The sequence below is a fragment of the Pan paniscus genome, chromosome 20 (genome assembly GCF_029289425.2).
Source record: "Pan paniscus chromosome 20, NHGRI_mPanPan1-v2.0_pri, whole genome shotgun sequence".
Classification (NCBI taxonomy): Eukaryota; Metazoa; Chordata; class Mammalia; order Primates; family Hominidae; genus Pan; species Pan paniscus.
In genome coordinates, this window is record NC_073269.2 from 6387706 (window position 1) to 6414832 (window position 27127).

Below are 27127 nucleotides of genomic sequence, written 5' to 3' on the forward strand. Positions count from 1 at the left end.
TTACAGGTGCCCACCGCCACACCAGGCTAATTTTTTGTATTTTTAGTAGAGACGGGGTTTCACCATGTTGTCCAGGCTGGTCTCAAATTCCTGACCTCGTGATCCGCCTGACTCGGCCTCCCAAAGTGCTGGGATTACAGGCGTGAGCCACCACACCCAGCCAGATTGTTCTACTTCTAGACCTCGCTACAATGCTGACAGTTCCATGATAGAGTGAATAAAGATACGTTAGGCTGGGCGCGGTGGCTCACACCTGGAATCCCAGCACTTTGGGAGGCCGAGGTGGGTGGATCACCTGAGCTCAGGAGTTCACCATCACCCTGGGCAACATGACGGAAATACTGTCTCTACTAAAAATACAAAAATTAGCTGGGCGTGGTGGCGCACACCTGTAATCCCAGCTACTCAGAAGGCTGAGACAGGAGAATTGCTTGAGCCAGGGAGCTGAAGGCTGCAGCGTGCAGAGAGCACGCCACTGTACCCCAGCCTGGGCAATAGAGCAAGATTCTGTCTCAAAAAAACAAAAAAGTAGGGGAGGCCAGGTGCAGTGGCTCACGCCTGTAATCCCAGCACTTTGGGAGGCCGAGGTGGGCGGATCACCTGAGGTCAGGAGTTTGAGACTAGCCTGGCTAACACGGTGAAACCCCATCTCTACTAAAAAATACAAACAATTAGCCAGGTGTGGTGGCGGGCACCTGTAGTCCCAGCTACTCGGGAGGCTGAGGCAGGAGAATGGCGTGAACCTGGGAGGCGGAGCTTGCAGTGAGCCAAGATCGCGCCACTGGACTCCAGCCTGGGCAACAGAGCGAGACTCCGTCTCAAAAAAAAAAAAAAAAAGGTATTTTAGATACTAAGTTCATGGGACCAGCCAATGTGCACATCTACAAAAGTGCAACCCTGGAGATCTTCAGTTCTCCCTTCAAGCCCCATGAGAGAATCAGATGTTTAATTCCCACAGATCATTCAATGCACAATCACTGCGTGCCTACTGTGTGCCAGGCTCCAGCGCGCTGAGATGGACGGGTGCCCATCCAGGACGGGGGAACAGCCCAGAAGCCACGTGCAACCCCTGGCCTCCTCCCCAGCACAAACGCCGACCCCTGCGCGACGGTCCAGACACTGGGGCCACCACCAAGGCCTGCTCCCAGCCTCCTCTCTGCCATGTCTCAGCTCACCCTGCACCCCCGCCAGGGACCAGGCCCAAGCCCAGGCCACTTGCTCTCCTCACAGCTGGCAAGGCCCGGCCCCTCTCTGCTCATCGGTGAACTCGACTTTATCCCAGCACCCCCAGTTCGTCCCGACATCCCCCCACCTTTTTTTTTTTTTTTTTGAGACGGAGTCTCGCCCTGTCACCCAGGCTGGAGTGCAGTGGCGCAATCTTGGCTCACTGCAATTTCTGCCTTCCGGATTCAAGCCATCCTCCTGCCTCAGCCTCTGAGTAGCTGGGATTACAGGTGCGTGCCACCGCGCCCAGCTTATTTGTGTATTTCTAGTAGAGACGGGGTTTTGCCACGATGGCCAGGCTGGTCTCGAACCCCTGACCTCAGATGTCTGCCCATCTCGGCCTCCCGAAGTGCTGGGATGATAGGCGTGAGCCACTGCGCCTGGCCTCAGCTGCTGTTTTCTCTCTGCTGTGTGGCCTGCGGCTGTCAGCAACGCATCGGGTCCGTTTGTTCCCACAGCCCCAGGACAGACGTGTCTGAGTGACCTTGTTTCAATCATGGAAACTGAGGCACAAAGCACTTGGGACACACTGCTCTGCGGACCTCTCAGCCCCAGGTCCCGCCAACACATCCAAGCCAGTACTTGTCCCTCCTGAGCCTGTCCTGGCTTGTGATGCTCCAGCCAGAAGTCTGGGGACCCCCACCACAGCCCCCCACGCCCTCACCTGCCAAGCTGCCTCCTCTCCTGGCCACAGGAACTCGCTTCCTCCAAAGAGGACCTGCATCCTCTACCCCTCACTTCTGCCGTCCCCACCAAGCCCCCCGCTGTCTCCTGCCTGGAGTCTGCAGCTGCTACTCCCCAGCCTCGCTCCTGGGCCCGTCCACGGCGCGTTCCACCCTCAATGCGGATCTGGTCACGCTAGGCCACGGGGCCTCCCTCACTCCTCCTGCTCCGGCCTTGCCATGGCTCCCACCTGCCCAGCCCCTCTGGGCTCTGGGCCTTCCATCCCTGAGCCTGGGGCACTGCACTCTCCATCAACATCACTTGCTCAGGGGGTCGTTCTGGACCAGGTGAGTGCCCCCTCTCCATTTTCAGCCCTCCTGAAATGCTAAGGAAACACAGATGACCTTTGAACAAAGCAGGCTTGAACTGCACGGGTCCACTCATATGTGAATTTTTTCAATAAAGGTTGCCCCGACAGTGCCAGCCTCTCCTGCCTCCCCTTCCACCTCTGCCACCCCGGAGACAGACCCACCCTCCTGCTCCTGCTCCTCAGCCCTCAATATGAACACAAGGACACAGGCCTTCATCATGGCCACCTCCACTGTGTGAACAGCAAACAGGATTTCTCCTTTTATTTTTTTTCCCTTTTTTTTTTTTTGAGACAGAGTCTTGCTCTGTCGCCCAGGCTGGAGTGCAGTGGCGCAACCTCGGCTCACTGCAACCTCTGCCTCCCGGGTTCAAGTGATTCTCCTGCCTCAGCCTCCCAAGTAGCTGGGACTACAGTTGTGCACCACCACACCCGGCTAATTTTTTGTATTTTTAGTAGAGACGGTGTTTCACCACGTTGGCCAGGATGGTCTCAAACTCCTGACCTCATGATTCGCCCGCCTCAGCCTCCCAAAGTGCTGGGATTACAGGCGTGAGCCACCGCGCCCAGCCTGTCCTTTATTTTTTTTGAGATGGAGTGTCACTGTGTCGCCTGGGCTGGAGTGCAATGGCGCAATCTCGGTTCCCTGCAACCTCCACCTCCTGGGTTCACGAGATTCTCCTGTCTCAGCCTCCTGAGTAGCTGGGATTACAGGCGTGCGCCACCACGCCCGGCTAATTTTTATTTTTGTAGAGACAGGGTTTCACCGTGTTGACCAGGCTGGTCTCGATCTCCTGACCTCATGATCTGCCCGCCTCGGCCTCCCCAAGTGCTGGGATTCCAGGCGTGCGCCCCCGCACCCGGCCCCTTAGACTTTTCTGAATGTATTTTCTGGTCTCCAGCCTCTGTTATTGTGAGAACAGGAAGCGGGTGTGCATTGACCAAGTGTCCTCACAAGGCCTCCGGTCAGCGAGAAGCCATTCCTAGTTAAGTTCGTGGGAGTCAAAAGTTGTACTCAGATTTGAGCTGAGTGGGGGTCCACGCCCCTAACCCCGCATGTCGAGGGTCCGCTGTCCCAGGCCCGCCCACCTTACCTTGCTGCTATCTCCCGCTGGGCCTCATTGCCCTCTCCTGAGCCCCCCGGGGGCAGACCCCTCACCTACTTTTCTCCAAGGGGTCCTTGTCCTGCCTCCATCTTCCCCACTTTGCAACCGAGCCAGCGGTCCCTCAAGGGCAATCGCATACATGTCCCAAGGTCAGCCGGTGCCCGGGGCGCCCCACCTGCCCCCTCAAACAGAAAGCCTGGGATCCTCCAGCTGCACCTGCTGCTGGGTGAGTTCCAGCTGCATCCAACCTACCCCCTCCCCAAAGAGCACGAAGACCACCCAGGTGGAGGGAGCAAACCCACCGCCCCTCACTCCAAGCTAGGAGAGGCCCAGCAGCTAAAGATGACAGAGACAGGGACGGCGACACGGCGACAGGGACGGCACAAGCCGCAGGAGGCCCCGGAACCCTCCAGGGGCAGGAACCTCTGCTAAGTACCACCCAGGGCAGGACCCCACCAAAGGAGACCCAGCTGCCCATAAACACCCAGGAAGAAGCCAGAACACGTTAACAAAAGCACCCGAAGGTCAGAAGGGAGGGCAGGACCCTCCCCTTCCAGTCCCCGCAGCAAGAAAACCCAGCCCCTGCCCCCCGACCAATGAGGGGCAGGGTAAGAGGGACCTGGGAGTGGAGGGAACCTGGGGCCTGGGGCCAGTACCCCGCACACTGGCAAAGACAGATACTGGGCCAAACCCGCTTCTTTCCCAGAAAGGAGGGCTGGGGGCTGGGGAGGGAGGGACCCCGGAGCTGGGGGTCTCTGGGTTGGAAGGGCCCGGAGATGAGAGTCTGGGCGGGGGTCTAGGGTGGTGGCCTGGTGGCAGGGGATCATAGGATGGGGTGCAGGGGGTAGCAGGGCCCAGGGGAGACAGCATCCTGCAGAGTCCAGGGTCCAGAGCCTGGCAGTGGCGGAGCTGGAGGTGGGTGGTCACTGAAGTGGGAGGTGGCAGAGCCCAGGGGTCTCTGGCTGAGGTGGGGGTCCGGGGCTGGAGGGGCTGTGGATGGTAGTCTATGATCTGGACTGCAGGGCGGGCAGGGGGTATCCCTGGTGGGGAGCGGCATGGTTTGAAGGTCTCTGATCCAGATCATGTGCTGAGCCTGGGGGTCTCCGGTGGGGGTCAGTGGGTCTGGAGGCAGCGGTGAGGACGCAGGGAGCAAGGCCTAGGGGTCTTGGGGCACAGGGGTGCGGGTGGGAGTGGCAGGGTCCCTGGATGGTGGGGGAAGAGGGAGGGGTCTTGCGGGTCATGGGTGGGGGTGGAGGAAATAGCAGGACCCATGGAGGGAGGAGTCCTGGAGTTCAGGAGTCATAGGTTGGGGGTTACGGACTGAGGTGGTGAGGACTGGGGACGGGGGGTCTCAGGTGAGAGTGGAGTCGTCTCACCATCCTGGGATGCAGGAGTGACACACTTGAGTGTAGTGGGGTCCCAGGGGGCCCCGGGAGTAGAGAGTGGAAGGGCAGTGGGCAGGGGTGAAGGACCTGGGGAAGGAGGGGTCCTGGAGAGTCCCTGGGTACAGGGATGGAGGGGTCACCAGTAGGGGTCCCAGGGGGAGAGGGGCGGCAGGCAAGGGTGCAGGGCCTGGGGATGGAGGGGTCCTGAGGGTCCACGGGTGTAGGGACGGAGGAGTGTGGCATGTGGGGTCATGGGTCCTAGAAACAGTGGGTTGGGGTCCTGGGAATGGAGGAGCAGATGGGGGTACACGTCCCAGGGTTGGAGGGTCACAGGAGTCCCAGGGGTGGTGAGTAGGGGTGCAGGGCCAGGGCATGGAGGGGACCCGGGGATGCAGGCCAGGTGGGGTCCAGGGGTGGAGGGTCCTGGGGATGGAAGAATGGAGGGTCCTAGGGTGCAGGCGGGGGGTGGAGGGCCCTGAGGATGGGGTATTCAGGGTTCGGGGGTGCGGGCTGGGTGGGGTTTGAGGATGGAGGGGCCCAGGCGCTCCAAGTGCAGGCCGAGTTGGAGGGTCCCAGGAACAGAGGGTACCGGAGTGCAGGCTGGGTGGGTCCAGGGACGGAGGAGAGCAGGGGTCCCAGGGGTACAGGGCCTGGGATCCCGGGGAACAGGCTGGGGGCGCAAGCCAGGGGTGGAGGATCCAGGGGGGCCTGGGGATGGTGGGGTGCAGAGGCCCAGAGTGCAGGCCTGGTGGGGTCTGGGGACACAGAGGTGCAGAGGCAGGGACAGAGGGGTGCAGAGCCCAGGGAACTGGGTGGAGTCTAGGGATGGAGGGGTGCAGGCCCCGGGGTGCAGGCCGGGTCGGGTTCAGGACCACAGGGGTGCAGGGGTCCCAGGGACAGAGGGGTGCAGGGCCTCAGGTGCAGGCCCCGGGGTGCAGGCCGAGTTGGGTTCGGAGCCTGAGGATGCAGGGGTGCAGGGGTCCCGGGGACAGAGGGGTGCAGGGCTCGGGGATGGAGGGGTGCAGGAGTCCTGGGGCCGAAGGGGTGCGGGGGTCTCGGGGACAGAGGGGTGCAGGGCCTCAGGTGCAGGGCCCGGGCAGCAGGCTGGGTGGGTCGGGGCCCGGGCTGGCGGGGTCGGGGCGCCCACCTGTGCGCGGGGATGCGCTGCGAGCTGAGCCCCTTGCCCACCAGGAAGTGCACGTCGCACAGCACCTCGTTGTTGAAGAGGAAGGCGAAGCGCTCCTGCACGGTGGGCTTGCTGGCCTGCCAGTTGTACGCGGCCTCGCGCTGCAGCGCCGCCGCCCCCGGGCCCGCCGCCTCCTCCGCCCGCTCCGCGCCCGCGGCCTGCGCGTCTGTCCCGGGGCCCGGCGGGGCGGGCGGCGTCGGCCCGGGGGCGGCGGCGGCGGCGGCGGCGGCGGCGGCGGCGGCGGCGGCTGCGTTGCCGGGGGCCGGGGTGGCGGCGGCGTTGGCGCTGGGCCCGGGACTGCCCCCCGTGCCCGGGCCGACCCCGACCCCCGGCGGGCACGACGCACGCCCGCCGCTCCCACCCGCCGCCATTTTGTGGCTGCGGCGCGGGCGGGGGATGGGAGGAGGGAGGGAGGGAGGGGAGGAGGGAAGGAGGGGAGGGGAAAGAAGGAGAGTAGGGGGAGGAGGGGGAGGAGGGAGGGGAGGGGAAAAGAGGAGGGAGGGGAAAGGAGGGGAGGAGGGAGGGGAGGGGAAGCGGGAAGGAGGGAGGGGAGGAGAGGGAGGGGAAAGGAGGGGGAAGGAGGGAGGGGAGGAGAGGGAGAGGAAAGGAGGGGAGGTGGGAGGGGAGGAGGGAGGGGAGAAGGGAGGTGAATGGGGGAGGCTGTTGCAGGGGAGGGGACGAGGAGGAGAGGGAAGAGTAGGAGGGGCCTGTAGAGGGGAGGGGCTGGTGGAAGACCTCTTGCTCCACTCCCTAAGCATCCTGACCTGAAGCCCAGACTCCAGACCGAGGTCCAGAATTTGGGGTCCAGGCACCAGGCCCCAGACTCCAGACCAGGGATCCTAAACCCTGGATCCTAAACCCTGGAGCACAGACCTCAGTCCGGGACCCCAGGCCTCAGACCTTGAATCCTAGATCCCAGACTCTGAACCCCAGACTTCAGACTCCGGATTCCAGATCCCATACCTCAGACCCGGAACCCCCAACCCAAAGACCAAGCGCAAACTCCAGACCCCAGACCCCAGACCCCAGACCCAGGTGGCGGGCCTGCTCCGTGGCGCAGGCTCCGCTGTACAGAGACATAGCCTGAGGCCGGGAAGCTGCGGATGAGCGAGCAGGATGCAGGCCACGTGCACTGACACTCAGCAGACGCCCGCACCCTCTCCAGGCCAGGTGTGGGGGGTGGTCAGTGTGGACGGAGCTGGGACTCCCCCAAAACGCTTACTACATACATAATGTCAAGGTAGACAAATGCCACAAAGATTGAGGAACCAGGTGGGGCACAGTGGCTCACACCTGTAATCCCAGCACTTCAGGAGGCCAAGTGGGGGGGGGTGCATCACCTAAGGTCAAGAGTTGGAGACCAGCCTGGGCAACATGGCAAAACCCTGTCTCTACAAAAAATACAAAAATTAGCCAGGCGCGGTGGCTCATGTCTGTAATCCCAGCACTTTGGGAGGCCGAGGCGGGCGGATCACCAGGTCAGGAGATCGAGACCATCCTGGTGAAACCCCATCTCTACTAAAAATACGAAAATTAGCCAGGCTTGGTGGCGGGTGCCTGTAATCCCAGCTACTCGGGAGGCTGAGGCAGGAGAATCACTTGAACCTGGGAGGCGGAGGTTGCAGTGAGCCGAGACCGCGCCATTGCACTCCAGCCTGAACAACAAGAACAAAACTCCGTCTCAAACAAACAAACAAACAAAACAAAACAAAACAAAACTAGGCGTGGTGGTACGCACCTGTTGTCCCAGCTACTCAGAAGGCTGAGACGGAAGCATCACTTGAGCCTGGAAGGTTGAGCTTTTGATGAGCTATGACTCCACCACTGCACTCCAGCCTGGGCAACAGAGCAAGATCCTGTCTCGAAAAAAAAAACAAAGAAGAAAAAGAAAATAGGGTATTAAAAAAACCCAAGTGATAATGCTATTTTCAATTCTCCAGAGTGGGTGGTTGAGGTAGTTACAATTTTTTTTTCTTTTTTCTTTTTTCTTTTTAGAGTCTCCCTCTATTGCCCAGGCTGGAGTGCAGTGATGGCGATCTTGGCTCACTGCAATCTCGGCCTCCTGGTTCAAGCAATTCTCCCGCCTCAGCCTCCTGAGTAGCTGGGGTTACAGGTACCCACCACCACGCCTGGCTAAGGCTAATTTTTTTTTTTTTTTTTTTTTTTGAGACAGTCTCGCTCTGTCACCCAGGCTGGAGTGCAGTAGCACGATCTCGGCTCACTGCAAGCTGCGCCTCCCAGATTCACGCCATTCTTCTGCCTCAGCCTCCCGAGTAGCTGGAGCTACAGGCGCCTGCCACCACGCCTGGCTAATTTTATATGTGTGTGTGTGTGTATATATATATATATATATATTTTTTTTTTTTTTTTTTTTTGAGACAGTCTTGCTCTGTCGCCCAGGCTGGAGTGCAGTGGCGCGATCTTGGCTCACCACAACCTCCGCCTCCCGGATTCAAGCGATTCTCCTGCCTCAGCCTCCTGAGTAGCTGGGATTACATGCGCCACCCACCACGCCCGGCTAATTTTGTATTTTTAGTAGAGACGGGGTTTCTCCATGTTGGTCAGGCTGGTCTCGAACTCCCGACCTCAGGTGATCCGCCTGCCTTGGCCTCCCCAAGTGCTGGGATTACAGGCGGGAGCCATCACAGCCGGCCTCTAAATGTCAACTTTCTTATCTCTCATCTCATACATTTGCAAAGTGACATCTTTCCAGCCAAATCCTAAAGAGGACATCTGTGCAGTCCCTTCTAGATGAAGGTGCAGAACAGGCATACCTGCCATGGTGACAGAAATTAACAAAATGGTAGGTTGTCTGAGGAAAGGGTGAACTTTACGGAATGCTGAGATGTTCACGATTTTTTTTTTTTTTTTTTTTTTTTTTGAGATGGAGTCTCGTTCTCCCACCCAGGCCAGAGTGCAGTGGTGCAATCTCGGCTCACTGTAAGCTCTGCCTTCCAGGTTCATGCCATTCTCCTGCCTCAGCCCCCCGAGTAGCTGGGACTACAGGCGCCTGCCACCATGCCCGGCTAATTTTTTTTTTTTTTTGTATTTTTAGTAGAGTCGGGGTTTCACCGTGTTAGCCAGGGTGGTCTCGATCTCCTGACCTCGTGATCCGCCCACCTCGGCCTCCTAAAGTGCTGGGATTACAGGTGTGAGCCACCGCGCCTGGACTTTTTTTTTTTTAAAGAGCTGTAGGCCAGCCATGGTAGCTCATGCCTGTAATCCCAGCACTTTTGGAGGCCGATGCAGGCAGATTACTTGAGTTCAGGAGTTCGAGACCAGCCTGGCCAACATAGTGAAACCCTGTCTCCACAAAAAAATACAAAATTAACAAGGTGTTCTGGTGTGTGCCGGTAGTCCCAGCTTTTGGGAGGCTGAAGTGGGAGGATGGCTACAGCTGGGGAGGCTGAGATTGTGCCACTGCACTCCAGCCTGGGCGACAAAGTGAGGCCCTGCCTAACACACACGCACGCGTGCGCACGCGCACACACACACACACACGGGATCTCACTTTGTCGCCCAGGCTGCTCGTGAACTCCTAGGCTCAAGCAATCCTCTCGCTAGGCCTCCCAAAACGCTGGGATTACAGGTGTGAACCACTCAGCAATGTGGAGATTTTTTTTTTTTTTTTTTTGAGACAGAGTCTCGCTCTGTCGCCCAAGCTGGAGTGCAGTGGCGCGATCTCAGCTCACTGCAAGCTCTGCCTCCCGGGTTCACACCATTCTCCTGCCTCAGCCTCCCGAGTAGCTGGGACTACAGGCGCCCGCCACCACGCCCGGCTAATTTTTTTGTATTTTTAGTAGAGACGGGATTTCACCGTGTTAGCCCGGATGGTCTCGATCTCCTGACCTCCTGATCTGCCCACCTTGGCCTCCCAAAATACTGGGGTTACAGGCGGGAGCCACCGCACCCGGCCCATGTGATTTTGAGAGGGGTGTGAGTGATACAGGTTCATGCATTTGCCTAAATTAACCAAACTACGCTTAAGATTTGTGCATTCGCTGTAAGTAAACCATACCTCTCACTAGACCTAAACATATTACGGATGGAAATTATCTGTGAAGGCAGAAACATGAGCCCACCTCAGCCCTAGGGGTGGCAAGGGAAGCTTGCGCAGCCTTTTTGTCCTTTTTTTTTTTTTTTTTTTTTTTTTTTTTTTTGCTGGCTATTGAGCCAACACCTGCCCCTGGCAGTGCGTTTTGAGCGTTTTTGAGTTTTTCCCCGGGTTTCTGGAACCAATCCCAGCCCTGTCTATGCGGTGATGGCCTCTAGAGGGCGCTCGTCACCAAGCTGATTGCTGGATTTCCATTCATTTCCAGAGAAGTGTGCAATTCACATAATAGAACCATCCTTGGCCAGGAGGGTGGGATGTCATTTCTTCCCTCCCACGGTCCCCTTTCCTCTTCTCTGACTCCAGGACACTCAGGCTGGCTGGCTTTCTTTCTTTGGCTGGCTTTCTTTCTTTCTTGTTCCTTTCTTTCTTTCTTTTTTCCTTCCTTCCTTCCTTCCTTCTTTTTTCTGCAAAGTCTCGCTCTATCTTCCAGGGCTGGACTGCAATGGTGCGGTCACAGCTCACTGCAGCCTCCACCTCCTGGGATCAAGTGATCCTCCCGCCTCAGCCTCCTGAGTAGCTGGGACCACAGGCGCGCACCACCGTGACTAATTTTTTTTTTTTAAAGAGTCTCTCACGGCCAGGCGCGGTGGCTCACGCCTGTAATCCTAGCACTTTGAGAGGCTGAAGCAGGAGAATCGCTTGAACCCGGGAGACGGTGTTCAAGACCATCCTGGCTAACACGGTGAAATCCCGTCTCTACTAAAACTACAAAAAATTAGCCGGGCGTGGTGGTGGGCGCCTGTAGTCCCAGCTACTCGGGAGGCTGAGGCAGGAGAATATCAAGAACTCAGGAAGCGGAGCTTGCAGTGAGCCAAGATCGTGCCACTGCACTCCAGCCTGGGCAACAGAGCAAGACTCTGTCTCAAAAAAAAAAAAAAGTCTCTCGCTCAGTTGCCCAGGCTGAAGTGCAGTGGTGTGGTCTCAGCAAACTGCAACCTCCGCCTCCCGGGTTCAAGCGATTCTCCTGCTTCAGCCTCCCAAGTAGCTGGGATTACGGGCACCCACCACCACACCCGGCTGATTTTTGTATTTTTGGTAGAGACGGGGTTTCACCATCTTGGCCAGGCTGATCTTGAACTCCTGACCTCGTGATCCAGCCACCTCGGCCTCCCAAAGTTCTGGGATTACAGGCGTGAGCCACTGTGCCAGCCAACACTGGGACTCACTCAGGAATATTATGCACACCAGAAAGGCCTGATGTGGAAGAAAATATTTAAAGGGTTCACAAAAAAATTTAGAGGGAGCAACTGAAGGAGATTAGAATATGCCATGTCAAAATATGCCACCTTAGGAGCCGGGCGCAGTGACTCACGCCTGAAATCCCAGCATTTTGGGAGACTGAAGCAGGTGGATCACCTGAGGTCAGGAGTTTGAGACCAGCTTGGCCAACATGGTGAAACCCCATCTCTACTAAAAATACAAAATTAAGGCCAGGCACGGTTGCTCACACCTGTAATCCCAGCACTTTGGGAGGCCAAGGCAAGCAGATCACGAGGTCAGGAGATCGAGACCATCCTGGCTAACACGGTGAAACCCCGTCTCTACTAAAAATACAAAAAAAAATTAGTTGGGCATGGTGGCGGGCGCCTGTAGTCCCGGCTACTAGGGAGGCTGAGGCAGGAGAATGGTGTGAACCTGGGAGGCGGAGCTTGTCGTGAGCCGAGATCGCGTCACTGCACTCCAGCCTAGGTGACAGAGTGAGATTCTGTCCCAAAAAAAAAAAAAAAAGAATTAGCTGGGCGTGGTGGCACGCACCTGTAATTCCAGTTACTCGAGAGGCTGAGCCAGGAGAATCGCTTGAACCTGGGAGGCAGGGGCTGCGGTGAGCCAAGATTACATCACTGCACCCCATCCTGGGCGAAAGAGGGAGATTCTGTCTTATGAGATAAGAGAAGAGAAGAGAAGATGATGGGATAAGCCAAGCCTCAGGAGGAAATAAAGAAGAGACCTTTGGATTGAATTGTGACCAGGACAGAAGGGGGCATGTCAACCCCTCTGTCTCACTGGGCTCTCCTTGCCCTTCAAGTGCTTGCCCCAAGTCCCCTTCTCTGCAAGCCCTGCCCACCAGCCCCTCTCCCTGGCTGCAGAGAAAAGCCAGTGGTGGCAGACACCTGGGGACAGCCATGTCCTGGCCACCTGGCCCAGCCCCAGGCTGGGGCAACCAGTGAGGCTCTTCCTTGTGGATTTCAGGCACTCTCATTGGCAATGAAGGGCTGTGTGCTTAGTTCCTTACGGGTGTGTCACCTGAACAGTTCTGCCCAGTGAGTTATGAACAGAAGGGGTGTGACTCTTATAGCCTGTAGCATTTAATGGACAGGGCAAGACCCTCCAGAGACCTCTCCTGTGTGCTCCATTGGAGATGGTGGCTGTGAGCCAGGAGTGAGGAGATGTGGGCAGAGCCACAGCCACCCAGCAACAGAGCTGGAAAGCAACCTGTGCATGCTTTATACTTCATTTTTTGTTGTAGTGGTAAATAAAATACACATAATGTAAAATTTGCCTTCTTTTGTTTTGAGATGGACTCTCACCCTGTCACCCAGGCTGGAGTGCAGTGGCGCGATCTCGGCTTACTGCAACCTCCGCCTTCCGGGTTCAGGTGATTCTCCTGCCTTAGCCTCCCAAGTGGCTGGGATTACAGGTGTGCACCACCACACCCAGCTAATTTTTGTATTTTTAGTAGAGACAGGGTTATGTCGTGTTGCCCAGGCTGGTCTTGAACTCCTGGGCTCAAGTGATTCTTCCCCTGTCTTGGTCTCCCAAAGTGCTGGGATTACAGGTGTGAGCCACCGCGCCAGACCCTTAATCTTTTTTGTTTTTTTGGTGGGGGATGGAGTCTCACTCTGTCACCCAGGCTGGAGTCCAGTGGCATGATCTTGGCTCACGGCAACCTCTGCCTCCTGGGTTCAAGCTATTCTCCTGCCTCAGCCTCCTGAGTGTCTGGGATTACAGGAGCCCACCACCACACCCGGCTAATTTTTTTTTGTTGTTGTTGTTATTTTGTTTTAGTAGAGATGATATTTCACCATGTTGGCCAGGGTGGTCTCGAACTCATGACTCAGGTGATCTGCCCACTGCAGCCTCCCAAAGTGCTGGGATTACAGGCATGAGCTGCCACACCTGGCCGGCTTGCTTGCTTTCTCTTTTTTCTTTCTTTCTCTCTTTCTTTCCTTCCTTCTTTCTTTGTCTTTTCTTTTCTTTCTTTCTCTCTCTTTCCTTCCTTCCTTCTTTGTCTTTTCTTTTCTTTCTTTCCTTCTTGTCTTCTTTCATTCCTTCCTTCCTTCCTCCCTCCATCCCTCCCTCCCTCCTTTCTCTCTCTGTCCTTCCTTCCTCTCTCTCTTTCTTTTTCCTTTTTTTTTTTTTTTTCCCTGAGACAAGGTCTTGCTCTGTCACTCAGGCTGGAGTGCAGTGGTACAATCATGGCTCACTCACTGCAGTCCTGACTTCCTGGGCTCAAGCAATCCTCTTGCCTCAGCCTCCCAAGTAGCTGGGACCACAGGTGCATACCACCACGCACGGCTAATTTTTTTTTATTTTTTGTAGAGATGGAGTTTCACCATGTTGCCCAGGCTGGCCTCAAACTCCTGGGCTCAAGTGATCCTCCCACCTTGGCCTCCCAAAGTGTTGGGATTACGGGCGTGAGCCTCAGCGCCCGGCCTCACGTTTTAAGTCCTTTCAGGAGAGTGAGGTGTGTGCAGGTAAACCAGATCCCAGGTGGGCGTCTCCCACTTGAAGTCTAAATGATGCTGCCTGAACACACCCAGTGGTAGCTTGCTTCCAAGAAGGCAGCTGTTGGTTTCTTCCCTCCCATGAGGAGGCTGAGTTCATTCTTCCAGCTCCTTGAATCTGAGCTGGCTTTGACTAAGAGAAGATGATGGAAGTGACTGTGCCAGTCCCTGGCCTCAAAGTTCCTGCTTCCTTTCTCCGGGGTCACTTGTGCTTATGGAAGCCACATGCCATGCAAGAGATGTGACTGCTGAGCATGGTGGCTCATGCCTGTAATCCCAGCATGTTGGGAGGCTGAGGTGGGTGGATCACCTGAGGTCAGGAGATCGAGACCATCCTGACTAACATGGTGAAACCCCATCTCTACTAAAAATACAAAGTTAGCCGGGCGTGGTGGCAAGCACCTGTAGTCCCAGCTACTCGGGAGGCTGAGGCAGGAGAATGGCGTGAACCCGGGAGGTGGAACTTGCAGTGAGCCAAGATCGCGCCACTGCACTCCAGGCTGGGTGACAGAGCGAGACTCTCTCAAAAAACAAAAACAAAAATTAGCCAGGCGTGGTGGTGGGCACCTGTAATCCCAGCTGCTTGGGAGGCTGAGGCAGGAGAATTGCTTGAACCCGGGAATCAGAGGTTGCAGTGAGCTGAGATTGTGCCATTGCACTGCAGCCTGGGTGACAAGAGCAAGACTCCATCTCCAAAAAAAAGAGAGATGTGACCACCTCACTGTGTGTGAAAAGCCATGAAGGGTGGAACATGCCAGCCATGAAAACAGAGAGAAGCCAGAGAGCACAGAGGGGTTGGATGTGTGTGAAGAAGCCCCCTTGTTGGGAGGCCGAGACGGGTGGATCACTTGAGGTCAGGAGTTGGAGACCAGCCTGGCGACCATGGCAAAACCTCATCTCTACTAAAAATACAAAAAAAAAAAAAGGCCAGGCCTGGTGGCTCACACCTGTAATCCCATCACTTTGGAAGGCTGAGACAGGCAGATCACAAGGTCAGGATATCAAGACCATCCTGGCAAACACAGTGAAAACTGTCTCTACTAAAAATACAAAAAAATTAGCTGGGTGTGGTGGCGGGTGCCTGTAATCCCGCTACTCGGGAGGCTGAAGCAGGAGAATGGCATGAACCCGGGAAGCACAGCTTGCAGTCAGCCAAGATTGTGCCACTGCACTCCAGCCTGGGCGACAGAGCAAGACTCTGTCTCAAAAAAAAAAAAAAAAAAAAAAGCCAGGCATGGTAGCACACGCCTGTAATCCAATCTTCCCATCTACTCAGGAAGCTGAGGCAGGAGAATAATTTGAACTTGGGAGGCAGAGGTTGCAGCGAGCCAAGATCACACCACTGCACTCCAGCCTGGGCAACAGAGCAAGACTGTCCCAAAAAAAAAAAAAAAAAAAAAAAAACACACACACAACAAACAAACAAACAAAAAGAAGCCACCTTGAGTGGATACTCCTTCCCAGTGGCCTCAGCCAATGCTGCGTGGATCAGAGACAAACTGCCTAGGCAGGATGAACCACCTAGCTGAGCCCTTCCCAAACTCCTGACCCACAAAATCCTGAGCAAAATAAAATGGTTGCTTTTGAAACCACCCCCATTCGGCTGACACAAATTGCATGCTAGGTTCTGGACAGAGACACAGGTAGAAATAAGCATGACGCAGGCTGCGCTCTGGCCCACTTCTTTGGTGCTAAAAGACATGGAGCACTGGATTCTGAGCACTTGCATCCTGTTGTTCCTATAGAAAGGATTTCTGCTGTTAGGACTCTAAGACTGTTTAAGAATTGATTTGGGGCCGAGCGCGGTGGCTCACGGCTGTAATCCCAGCACTTTGGGAGGCTGAGGCGGGAGGATCACGAGGTCAGGAGATCGAGACCATCCTGGCTAACATGGTGAAACCCCATCTCTACTAAAAAAATACAAAAAATTAGCCAGGCGTGGTGGTGGGTGCCTGTAGTCCCAGCTACTCAGGAGGCTGAGACAGGAGAATCGCTTGAACTTGGGAGGCAGAGGTTGCAGTAAGCCAAGATCACGCCACTGCACTCCAGCCTGGGCAACAGAGCAAGATTGTCTCAAAAAAAAAAAAAAAATTGATTTGGGGTCAGGCACAGTGGCTCATGCCTGTAATCCCAGTGCTTTGGGAGGTTGAGTCGGGGGATCGCTTGAGCCCAGGGATTCCAGACCACCCTGGGGAACATAGCAAGCCCCTGTCTCTACAAATAATTTTTTTTTTTTTTGAGACAGAGTCTTGCTCTATTGCCCAGGCTGGAGGGCAGTGGCGCGATCTCGGCTCACTGCAAGCTCTGCCTCCCGGGTTCATGCCATTCTCCTGCCTCAGCCTCCCGAGTAGCTGAGACTATAGGTGCCCGCCACGATGCCTGGCTAATTTTTTGTATTTTTAGTAGAGATGGGGTTTCGCCTTGTAAGCCAGGATGGTCTCGATTTCCTGACCTCGTGATCCGCCCGCCTCGGCCTCCCAAAGTGCTGGGATTACAGGCATGAGCCACCGCGCCCGGCCTTCTTTTTTCTTTCATTCCTTCCTTCCTCCCTCCCTCCATCCCTCCCTCCTTCCCTCTCTCCTTCCTCTCTCTCTCCTTCCTTCCGCTCTCTTTCTTTCTATCTTTCTTCTTCCTTTTTTTTTTTCTGTGACAGGGTCTTGCGCTGTCACTCAGGCTGGAGAGCACTGGTACAAACATGGCTCACTCACTGCAGCCTTGACTTCCTGGGCTCAAGCAATCCTCTTGACTCAGCCTCCCAAGTAGCTGGGACCACAGGTGCACACCACCACGCATGGCTAATTTTTTTTTATTTTTTGTAGAGACGGGGTTTCACCATGTTGCCCAGGCTGGCCTCAAACTCCTGGGCTCAAGTGATCCTCCCACCTTGGCCTCCCAAAGTGCTGGGATTACAGGCGTGAGCCATCGCGCCCGGCCTCTACAAATAATTTTAAACATTAGCTGGAAGTGGTGTCATGCCTCTGTGGCTTCAGCTACTTCAGAAGCTAAGGTGGGAGGATTGGTTGAGCTGGGGAGGTTGAGGCTGTAGTGAGCTAAGAGCAGGCCACTGCACTCTAGCCTGGGGGACAGAGCCAGACCTTGTCTCAAAAAAAAAAAAAAAGAAAAAAAAAACAATTGATTACAGGATCTCTGATGTTAGACTCATAAAACTCTTTTTTTTTTTTTTTTTTTTTTTTGAGACAGTCTCACTCTGTCACTCAGGCTAGAGTGCAGTGGCTTGATCTCGGCTCCCTGCAACCTCTGCCTCCCAGGTTCAAGTGACTGTCCTGCCTCAACCTCCCGAGTAGCTGGAATTACAGGCGTGCACCACAAGGCCCAGGTAATTTTTTTTGTTTGTTTTTGTATTTTTAGTAGAGACGGGGGTTTCACCATGTTGGCCAGACTGGTCTTGAACTCTTGACCTCAAGGGATCCTCCCAATGCGGCCTCCCAAATTGCTGGGATTACAGGCGTGAGCCACTGCACCTGGTGCCTATATTTTCATTCTGGAAACTAAAATGGTTCTGATACACAGTATACCAAATATATGTCACTTCCTTTATGATAGGAGGGCAGGAGGAAGGGAGAGAGGAAAAGATAAAGAGAGTGAAGGAGGTCAGGCGCGGTGGCTCACACCTGTAATCCCAGCACTTTGGGAAGCCAGGGCAGGCGGATCACCTGAGGTCAGGAGTTTGAGACCAGCCTTACCAACATGGTGAAACCCCGTCTCTACTAAAAATACAAAAAAATTAGCAGGGTGTGGTGGCACATGCCTATAATCCCATCTACTGGGGAGGCTGAGGCAGGAGAATCGCTTGAACCTGGGAGGCAGAGTTTGCAGTGAGCCGAGATGGTGCCACTGTACTCCAGCCTGGGCAACAGAGCATGACTCCATCTAAGAAAAAAAAAAAAAGAAGACAGGAGGAGCCCCTATCCTGGTACAGTGACAGCCCCCCACACACCCCATTTTACAGATGGCCATGGTGAGGCCCGGGTGGAGAGAAGCCCGGGCTCACATGGAAGGTCCAGAGTCCGGAGTCCGGGTTAGGAGGCACGGCCAGAGATCGCCGCCCACTCAGCCTCCTGGATTGCACGGTTCAGTTTGATGCACTTTTATTTCCAAGAACAAAGGATAAAGGGACTGTTATTAAATTATACCACCAGTGCCCTGCACAAGCACACACACCAGACACACACACACACCAGATACACACACACACCAGACACACACACAGGGCCACAAGTGAAACTGGCCAGGTCTGGCTGAGTGTGGTGGCTCACGCCTGTCATCCCAGCACCTTGGGAGGCCAAAGCAGGTGGATCACCTGAAGTCAGGAGTTCGAGATCAGCCTGGCCAACATGGAGAAACCCGCATCTCTACTAAAAATACAAAAATTAGCCAGGCGTGGTGGCGGGCACCTGTAATCCCAGCTACCTGGGAGACTGAGGCAGGAAAATCGCTTGAATCCGGGAGGTGGAGGTTGCAGTGAGCTGAGATCACGCCACTGTACTACAGCCTGGGTGACAGAGCAAGATGCCAGAGTGAGAGGGAGAGCGAGAGCGAGAGCGAGAGAGAGAGAGAGAGAGAGAGAGAGAGAGAGAGAGACAGAGAGAGAGAGAAAGAAAGAAAGAAAGAAACGGGCCAGGTCTGAATAAAGTGGGTGAATTGTATCAATGCCAACAGCGTGGTTATGACATTGTAATAGACTGTTGCAAAATGTTACCATTGGGGGAAACTAGGCAAAGTGCTATTTCTTATAACTGCATGTGTTTCCAATCATTACAGCAAAAAATTCAATTACAAAATATATATATTTTTTGAAACATGATCCAAAGTGCAGGGGCGTGATCACAGCTCACTGCAGCCTCAAACTCCTGGGCTCAATCCTCCTCCCTCAGCCTCCTATGTAGCTGGGACCACAGGCAGGCACCACCACACCTGGCTAATTTTTTATTTTTTGCAGAGACGGGGCCTCACTACGTTGCCCAGGCTGATCTCAAACTCCTGGGCTCAAGCAATCCTCCGGCCTTGACCTCCCAAAGTGCTGGGACCACAGGCATGAGCCACCGAGCTTCACTATTATTATCTTGGGGAACGAGGCTGCTGGTGACCCCCTGCTTACATTTTGTGCCCAGGCAAGGGTCCTGCCTGCCTCCCCTGTGTCCTGGCTGGAAGTGGTGGCTGTGAAGGTTTCTCAATGCTGCCTGCCTGGCCCCAGGCCCACAGGGAAGGGATAAAGTCACTCCTGGGAGGGCGTGACTGCTGGGTGAAGGACCAGGGGCTCTGCAGGGGTGAGTCAAGTTGGCCAACAAGCCCCAGTGCAGAGTGGCCAGGGCTGGAACCCACACCATTATGTAGCCTCCTGCAAGGGGTGACTTTTTTTTGGTTTTTGTTTTTGTTTTGTTTTTGAGGCGGAGTCTTACCCTGTCTCCTAGGCTGGAGTGCCGTGGTGTGATCTCAGCTCACTGCAACCTCCACCTCCTAATTGCTTGACCTCCTAGAGTTCAAGCGATTCTCCTGCCCAGCCTCCCAAGTAGCTGGGACTACAGGCACGTACCAACATGTCAGGCTAATTTTTGTATTTTTAGTAGAAACGGGGTTTCACCATGTTGGCCAGGCCGCTCTGAAACTCCTCACAAGTGATCCGCCCGCCTTGGCCTCCCAAAGTGCTGGGATTACAGGCGTGAGCCACCGTGCCTAGCCTTTTTTTAAAATTTAATTTTATTATTATTATTTTTTGAGACGGAGTCTCACTCTGTCACCCAGGCTGGAGTGCAGTGGCGCGATCTCGGCTCACTGCAAGCTCTGCCTCCCAGGTTCACGCCATTCTCCTTCCTCAGCCTCCCGAGTGGCTGGGACTACAGGTGCCCACCACCACACCCGGCTAATTTTTTGTATTTTTAGTAGAGACGGGGTTTCACCATCTTTGCCAGGCTGATCTTGAACTCCTGACCTCGTAATCCACCCACCTCGGCCTCCCAAAGTGCTGGGATTACAGGCGTGAGCCACCGCGCCCGGCCGACAAGCCCTCTTTGTTGGTGTCTGTATCTTCTGCCATTTCACAAAAGGTGCTCACAAAAGGGAAATGGAGGCAGGGCATGGTGGTTCACACCTATAATCCCAGCACTTTGGGAGGCCAAGGCACGAGGATCACTCGAGCCCAGGGGCTCCAGACCAGCCTGGGCAACATAATGAGACCCCATCTCTAAAAAAAAAAATTACAAAAATTAGCTGGGCCTGATGGCGCACACCTGAGGTCACAGCTACTCAGGAGACTGAGGTGGGAGGATGATTTGAGCATGGGAGGTCAAGGCTGCAGTGAGCCATGACAGCACCACTGCACTCCAGCCTGGGTGACAGAATGAGACCTCATCTCAAAAAAAGGGAAACTGAGGCAGGGGAGCGCTGGAGCTGTTGCCCTCACACTTCACGTGGGGAAACTGAGTCTCCCTGGGGGTGGCGGGATGAATGTACCCCAGGGCGTCTTCCCAAGGCTGCCCACAGACCCCAAGCCCTGCATGGCAGGGAGTGAAATGTTAGCTTGATAGAAGGAATGAAGACAGCCAGAAACGGAATGAACAGGGCAGGCACCACCGGGGAGTCAGTGAGGTTCCAACCCAGGGGTGCCAGCTTCTATCCGGCCACCCAAACCCCGGGTGGGAACACTCGTGTCAGCGGGACCCCCAGCTCACCCAGGCATCCCCGACACAGGGAGCTGGCCCTCCCACCCTCCCTTCCTCTCTCCCCAACGCTTACCCCATCCCAGCTTTGACCAAGGAGGTAGGTCCTTCCTCACGTCTGACTTGATTCCATCACACTTCACTTTAAACAGGTTTCTCATTCTTCAGGGTGAGTCAGAGACCAGGACAGGCCACGGGGTTGCCTTTGGCAAGGGGACAATTAAAGGCCAGAATGAAAGGGGCTGATCCAGCAGGAGGGATCCCCGTGGTTAGTGACAATGGCAGGAAGTAAAATTTGTGTGAGTCCTTCCATGCTGCAGAGGGAGGAGAGACAACCTGCTGGCCTTCTCCCAGCCCTGGGGCAATAAATCAGTCCTCAACACATTTTGTTTTTGTTTTGAGATGGAATCTCGCTCTGTCGCCCAGGCTGGAGTGCAGTGGTGTGGTCTCTGCTCACTGCAAGCTCCACCTCCCAGGTTCACGCCATTCTCCTGCCTCAGCCTCCGGAGTAGCTGGGACTACAGGTTCCCGCCACCACGCCCGGCAAATTTTTTGTATTTTTTTAGTAGAGACAGGGTTTCACCATGTTAGCCAGGATGGTCTCGATCTCCTGACCTCGTGATCTGCCCACCTCGTGATCTGCCAGCCTCAGTCTCCCAAAGTGCTGGGATTACAGGCGTGAGCCACTGCGCCCGGCCCATTATTATTATTTTATTGTTTTTTACAATAGAGACGGGGGTCTCACTGTGTTGCCCAGGCTGGTGTCAAACTCCTGGCCTCAAGCGATCCACTGGTCTCAGCCTCTCAGTGTTGGAATTACAGGCATGAGCCACTGTGCCCGGCCATTATTACTATTATTAATTGAGACAGGGTCTTAGTTTGTTACTAAGTTTGTTACTTAGTTTGTTACTAAGTTTGTTACTTAGTTTGTTACTAAGTTTGTTACTTAGTTTGTTACAGGCTGGAGGGCGGTGATATGATCATAGCTCACTGCAGCCTCAAATTCCTGGGCTCAAGGGATCCTCCTGCCTCAGCCTCCCGAGTAGCTGGAACTACAGGTATGTGCCACCACACCTGGCTAATTTTTGTATTTTTTGTAGAGATACGGGTCTCACTATATTGTCCAGTGTGCTCTTGAACTCCTGGGCTCAAGCAATCCTCCCACCTCAGCCTCCCAAAGTGCTGGGATTACAGGCGTGAGCCATTGCATCCAGCCTAAATAAAATTGTTATTATTATTATCCATCCGGGCATGGTGGCTCACACCTGCAATCCCAGAACTTTGGGAGGCTGAGGCGGGTGGATAACCTGAGGTCAGGAGTTTGAGATCAGCCTGGCCACCATGGTGAAATCCTGTCTCTATTAAAAATACAAAAATTAGCCAGGCATGGTGGCGGGCACCTGTAATCCCAGCTACTTGGGAGGCTGAGGCAGGAGAATCGCTTGAACCTGGGAGGTGGAGGTTGCAGTGCACCAAGATTGCACTACTGAACTCCAGCCTGGTGACAGAGCGAGACTCTGTCACAAAAAAAAAAAAAAAAAAAAAAAAAAAAGGCCAAGTGCGGTGGCTCACGTCTGTAATCCCAACACTTTGGGAGGCCAAAGTGGGTAGAGCACTTGAGGTCAGGAGTTCAAGACCAGCCTGGGCACCATGGCAAAACCCTGTTTCCACTAAAAATACAAAAATTTGCTGAGTGTGGTGGCGCATGCCTATAATCTCAGCTACCCAGGGAGCTGAGGCATGAGAATCACTTGAACCCAGGAGGCAGAGGTTGCAGTGAGCCGAGATCTCGCCACTGAACTCCAGCCCGGGCGACAGAGCAAGACTCCGTCTCAAAAAATAAAAACGATGGCACTGTGAACGGGTCTGTTGACTATTTCTTGGTCTCTTGGTTTATCTCCTCCCAGCTCAGGCTTGCTCCTTGCCACAGTGGGGCTCAAGGCAGTTGCACCTCGGCACAATTTTCTTTTTTTTTTTGAGACGGAGTCTTGCTGTCTCCCAGGCTGGAGTGCAGTGGTGCGATATCGGCTCACTGCAAGCTCCTCCTCCCGGGTTTATGCCATTCTCCTGCCTCAGCCTCCCGAGTAGCTGGGACTACAGGTGCCCACCACCACGCCCCGCTAATTTTTTGTATTTTTAGTAGAGACGGGGTTTCACCGTGTTAGCCAGGATGGTCTCGATCTCCTGACCTTGTGATCCACCTGCCTCGGCCTCCCAAAGTGCTGGGATTACAGGCGTGAGCCACCGCGCCCGGCCACCTCAGCACAATTTTCTTCGTGGTTTTAGCTTTTTCTGGAAAATCGACTTAATCCGCCTACCACAGCCACTCTGCTTCCTGTAAGGCCACTTTCCCTGGGTACAGAGAGAGTCCTTGCTCCTCTAGTGCTGCCTCACTTTGTGGGATTGGCGCTGGCCACACTTCTTACAGAAAGGCTTTTGGGGCCGGGCACGGTGGCTCACGCCTGTAATCCCAGCACTTTGGGAGGCCGAGGTGGGCGGATCACCTGAGGTTGGGAGTTTGAGCCCAGCCTGGCTAACACGGTGAAACCCCATCTCTACTAAAAATACAAACAATTAGCTGGGTGTGGTGGCGGGCACCTGTCGTCCCAGCTACTGGGGAGGCTGAGGCAGGAGAATGGCGTGAACCCGGCAGGCGGAGGTTGCAGTGAGCCAAGATTGCACCACTGCACTCCAGCCTGGGCGACAGAGCGAGACTCCATCTCAAAAAAAAATTAAAAAGGCTCTTGGGGCCAGGCGCAGTGGCTCACGCCTGTAATCTCAGCACTTTGGGAGGCCGAGGCAGGCGGATCACCTGAGGTCGGGAGTTCGAGACCAGCCTGGCCAACATGGAGAAACCCCGTCTCTGCTAAACACACACACGCGCGCGCGCGCACACACACACACACACACACAGAAAAAGCTGGGCGTGATGGCCTGTGCCTGTAATCCCAGCCACTCAGAAAACTGAGCAGGTGAATCGCTTGAATCCGGGAGGTGGAGGTCGTAGTGAGCCAAGATCATGCCACTGCACTCCAGCCTGGGCAACAGAGGGAGACGTCGTCTCAAAAAGCACCTGTGTTTTCGGAACATTCACCATGTTTGCAGGAGCACTATTGGCACGGAAAAAAAAATGTTTTGCTTTGTTTTGTTTTGTTTTTTCTTTTTGTTTTTGCCAGAGTCTTGCTCTTGTTGTCTAGGCTGGAGTGCAGTGGTACAATCTCAGCTCACTGCAACCTCCGCCTCCCGGGTTCAAGCGATTCTCCTGCCTCAGCCTCCTGAGTAACTGGGATTATAGGCGCCCGACACCACGCCCGGCTAATTTTTTTACTCTTAGTAGAGACAGGGTTTCACCATGTTAGCCAAGCTAGTCTCGAACTCCTGACCTCAGATATCTCCCCGCCTCGGCCTCCTAAAGTGCTGGGATTACAGGCGTGAGCCACCACGCACAGCCAAAAATGTATGTTTTTAAAGAACAGCTTTGGGGTTTCAAAGAAATTGTGAAGGTCACACGGTTTCCGCACAGTCCACACCGCACACCTGGTTTCTCTGACAATCTGTGCGGTGCAGTAGCGTGTGCTGCTGTCTTTTTAAAGGATCCCCGAATCACTGCTGCAATGTAGAGGTGATTTTGCCATGAAGGATTCAGTTTGCTCCCACCCCGACCCGGTGGGACACGTGGGCGGACCCCGGCCCGGGCACCTGTGAGCCAGAGTTGGTGGTTCCCTTCACAGAGGGGCAGACTGGGCTCTGGAGGCTGGGGGTGGCCTCGGTCACCGCCTGTGAAAGGCTCCCAGTTCCTCCAGCTCCAGAATTTTCCTGTCACTCTACAAGAAGAGACTGGAAGAGGGCGGGACTGGCAGAGAGGAAACCACAAAAACAGGATTGAGAGCAGCAGCTCAGAAGACAAGCTGTTCCTGGCAGGCGGCCGGGGGCAGGCAGCGGTCAGCGGGGGGGCCTGGCAGGGCTGGGCGGGGCTCGGTGCCACCCGGGAGGGAAGTGACTTGGCCTATGGCACCTCCCACACTTCCTACACACAAGCCAGGCTGGGCAAGGGACAAGGGCAACAGGCCAGGGAGCCCTGAGGATGGCCGGGTGGGGCCGTCTGTGTGCCTTCATTCATTCATTCATTCATTCAATCTGTTATGTGCGAGTTCACAAACTAGGACAAAGGAGGAGACAGCTGAGCTCAGCCCGCCTTCAAGGGTGGCGGATGAGTAACCCAGGGCGAGGAACGTTCACGGATGGTCATGCGGCTGCAACGCGGCCCGAGCTCCTAGGAAGCACCTCCAGAAGTGATCCCAGATACGGGGGCTGAAGGGTGCAGAGGAGAAACCAGGTGCAGAGGATGTTGGGGAGGCCCCGCTGGAAGGGGGAGCAGGTGCATAGGCCCGGCATCCAGAAGGAGCTGGGGCTGGAGAAACTGAGAGGAGGGCAGAGTTTGAGGGGGAGGCTTGGAGGCTGGGTACTCTGAGCCTTGAACTCCTGGGCTCATGCAATCCTCCCACCTCAGCCTTCCAAAGTATTGAGATTACAGGTGTGGGCCACTGCACCCAGACTAAATAAAATAATAATTATTATTATCATTATTATTATTATTATTATTATTATTATTAGAACCTAAACTAGGTGCCAGGGCAGCCAAGAGCACTTTGTTTTTGTGCTGTGGGAAATGGGGAGCCATGGGAGGTGTTAGAGTAGAGGTAGGCTGTGATTGGTTTTAAGTCACTAGGAGAAAGGAGGCAGAGGCAGGAATGGGGGCTAGAAGGTCAGCAAGGAGTCTGGGGCCTTGGCCTGGGGTAGCGGTAAGGGGGAGGACAAAAGTGGGGGTGATTTTGAGAGGAGACTTGGGAGTTGAGATTCAAAGGGTGTGATGGGGGGAAAGGAGGAGAAGACAGGGAAGACCCAAGCCAGAGAGAAGAGAAACCCTAGGGATGGGGCTGAGGAGAGAGAGCCGTCCCCAGCTCGGATGAGGCTCAGACAGGTTGGCTGCAGCACCCAGAGAAAACCTGGGGGCTGGGACCCTCTGGGTTTCTGGGGGCTGCCACTGTCCAGGGTAGAGGCCTGGCCAGGCCCCACCCTGTGGTCATCTGGCCCAGCCCTCTGTTTTCCAGATGGGGAAACTGAGGCCCAGGTTGGCAGTCATCTTGCCAGCCCCATAGCCCCTTTTCCAGGGGACAGCTCGGAACCTCGATTTCCAGTCTGTGCCTTGAGGCTGTGGGGGAAGCTAGTGGAGGACCCTGAGCCCCTCCCTCCCACTGCAGCTGCAGAACAGGGCTAGAAGGACTTCATGGGTCATGGGGTTCAGTCGGGACCGTGGGGTAGCCACGAAGTGCCCTGCAGGGGGTGACAGACCCCCGGTGCCCGGCCCACCCTTCACCTCCCCCAGCAGTTAGCCCTGCAGGGCTGGGCCCATCCTGGCCATGCCGTGGTCTCTGCTCCACCTGGGTCTCCCCGGACCCTTCCTCCTCTAGGCCCAGCTGGAATCCACCCCCGGGGCCATTCACATGAAAAGTCCAGAACAGGCAAATCCCCAGAGACAGAGAGTGCACTAGTGGCCACCGGGGGCTGGGGAGGTGGGGAAAGGCAGTGACTGCCGGTGGGGCGGGCTTGCTGTTCCGGGTGATGAGAATGTTGCAGAATTGGATTAGAGGCGAAGGCTGCACAACTCTGCGTGTGCTAAAACCATTGAATTTTAGACGCAGTGGGTGAACATCGGTGCTGAGGTTTTTTGTTTTTTTTTTTTTTAGAAAGAGTCTCGCTGTGTTGCCCAGGCTGGAGTACAGTGGTGCAATCTCGGCTCACTGCAACCTCAGCCTCCTGGGCTCAAGCGATTCTCCTGCCTCAGCCTCCCTAGCAGCTGGGATTACAGGCACCTGCCACCACGCCCGGCTAATTTTGTATTTTTAGTGGAGATGGGGTTTCACCATGTTGGCCAGGCTGGTCTCAAACTCCTGACCTCAGGTGATCCTCCCGCCTCGGCCTCCCAAAGTGCTGGGATTACGTGAGTGAGCCACCGCACCCGGCCAGGTGCTGAGTTTTATCACAGTAAAGCTGTTATCTGAAAAAATAAAATGCTGCCTGGGTTCCCTGTTGCCTTTGGGGTGCCGCCCCCTCCCCCGCCGTGGTCGGGTGTGTCCCCACACGGTGCTTACTCTCGCGCTCCATCCTGTCGGTGTGCAGGTACCATAAGCTTCCTTCACCTCCTCACGCCTTCTCCCATGCAGGCTCCTGGGGCAGGGCAGGGAACCCTTCCGTCCCGAGCGCCATCTCTCTTGCCTCCAGCCCACTCCAGGCCCAAACCCCGCCCCTCCAGACCGCAAGCCCCGCCTTTCCAGGCCCAAACCTGGCCCCAGACACAAGCCTCACCCCCACCTCCAGTTCATAAGCCCCGCTTCCTCCAGGCAAAAGCTCCGCCCCCAGGCCATAATTCTCTGCCTTCCAGGCCTCAAACCTCACCCAATACACAAGCCCCGCCCCGTCTGGGAACCTCCCCCAAGCCTCGCCCCTCCAGGCCCCAAACTTCGCCCCAGACGAGGCCCTAACCCTTCAGATTCCAAGCTCCGCCCACCAAGTCCAAGGCCCCGCCCCATAAAATAAGCCCCACCCCCAGACGCCAAGCCTCGCCCCCTCCAGGCCTCAAGTCCCGCCCCCTCAGGCGACGTCATCGGTTTCTTTCTTGC

At 55.3% G+C, this 27127-nt stretch overlaps 1 protein-coding gene and 1 long non-coding RNA gene across 3 annotated transcripts in view; both read right to left on the reverse strand.

The window, feature by feature from the left end:
• Positions 1 to 6380, reverse strand: part of BTBD2 (BTB domain containing 2) — a 30764-nt gene extending 24384 nt beyond the window's left edge. Inside the window, exon 1 of one of the 2 annotated variants that reach the window (XM_055103306.2) lies at positions 5893 to 6380. In XM_055103306.2, coding sequence (XP_054959281.2) covers positions 5893 to 6302 — 410 coding nt within the window. In that variant the 5' untranslated portion in view covers positions 6303 to 6380. The remainder of the gene's footprint in view (positions 1 to 5892) is intronic. The other variant, XM_055103305.2, reaches the window with a different exon arrangement.
• A 1289-nt stretch (positions 6381 to 7669) lies between these two features.
• On the reverse strand, positions 7670 to 27011 carry LOC129394705 (uncharacterized). Its single transcript, XR_008622044.2, has 3 exons — positions 26600 to 27011; positions 20524 to 20650; positions 7670 to 7787 (listed from the first exon to the last, which is right to left on the reverse strand). It is a non-coding gene; the product is annotated as an uncharacterized LOC129394705 (long non-coding RNA).
• Positions 27012 to 27127: the final 116 nt, after the last annotated feature.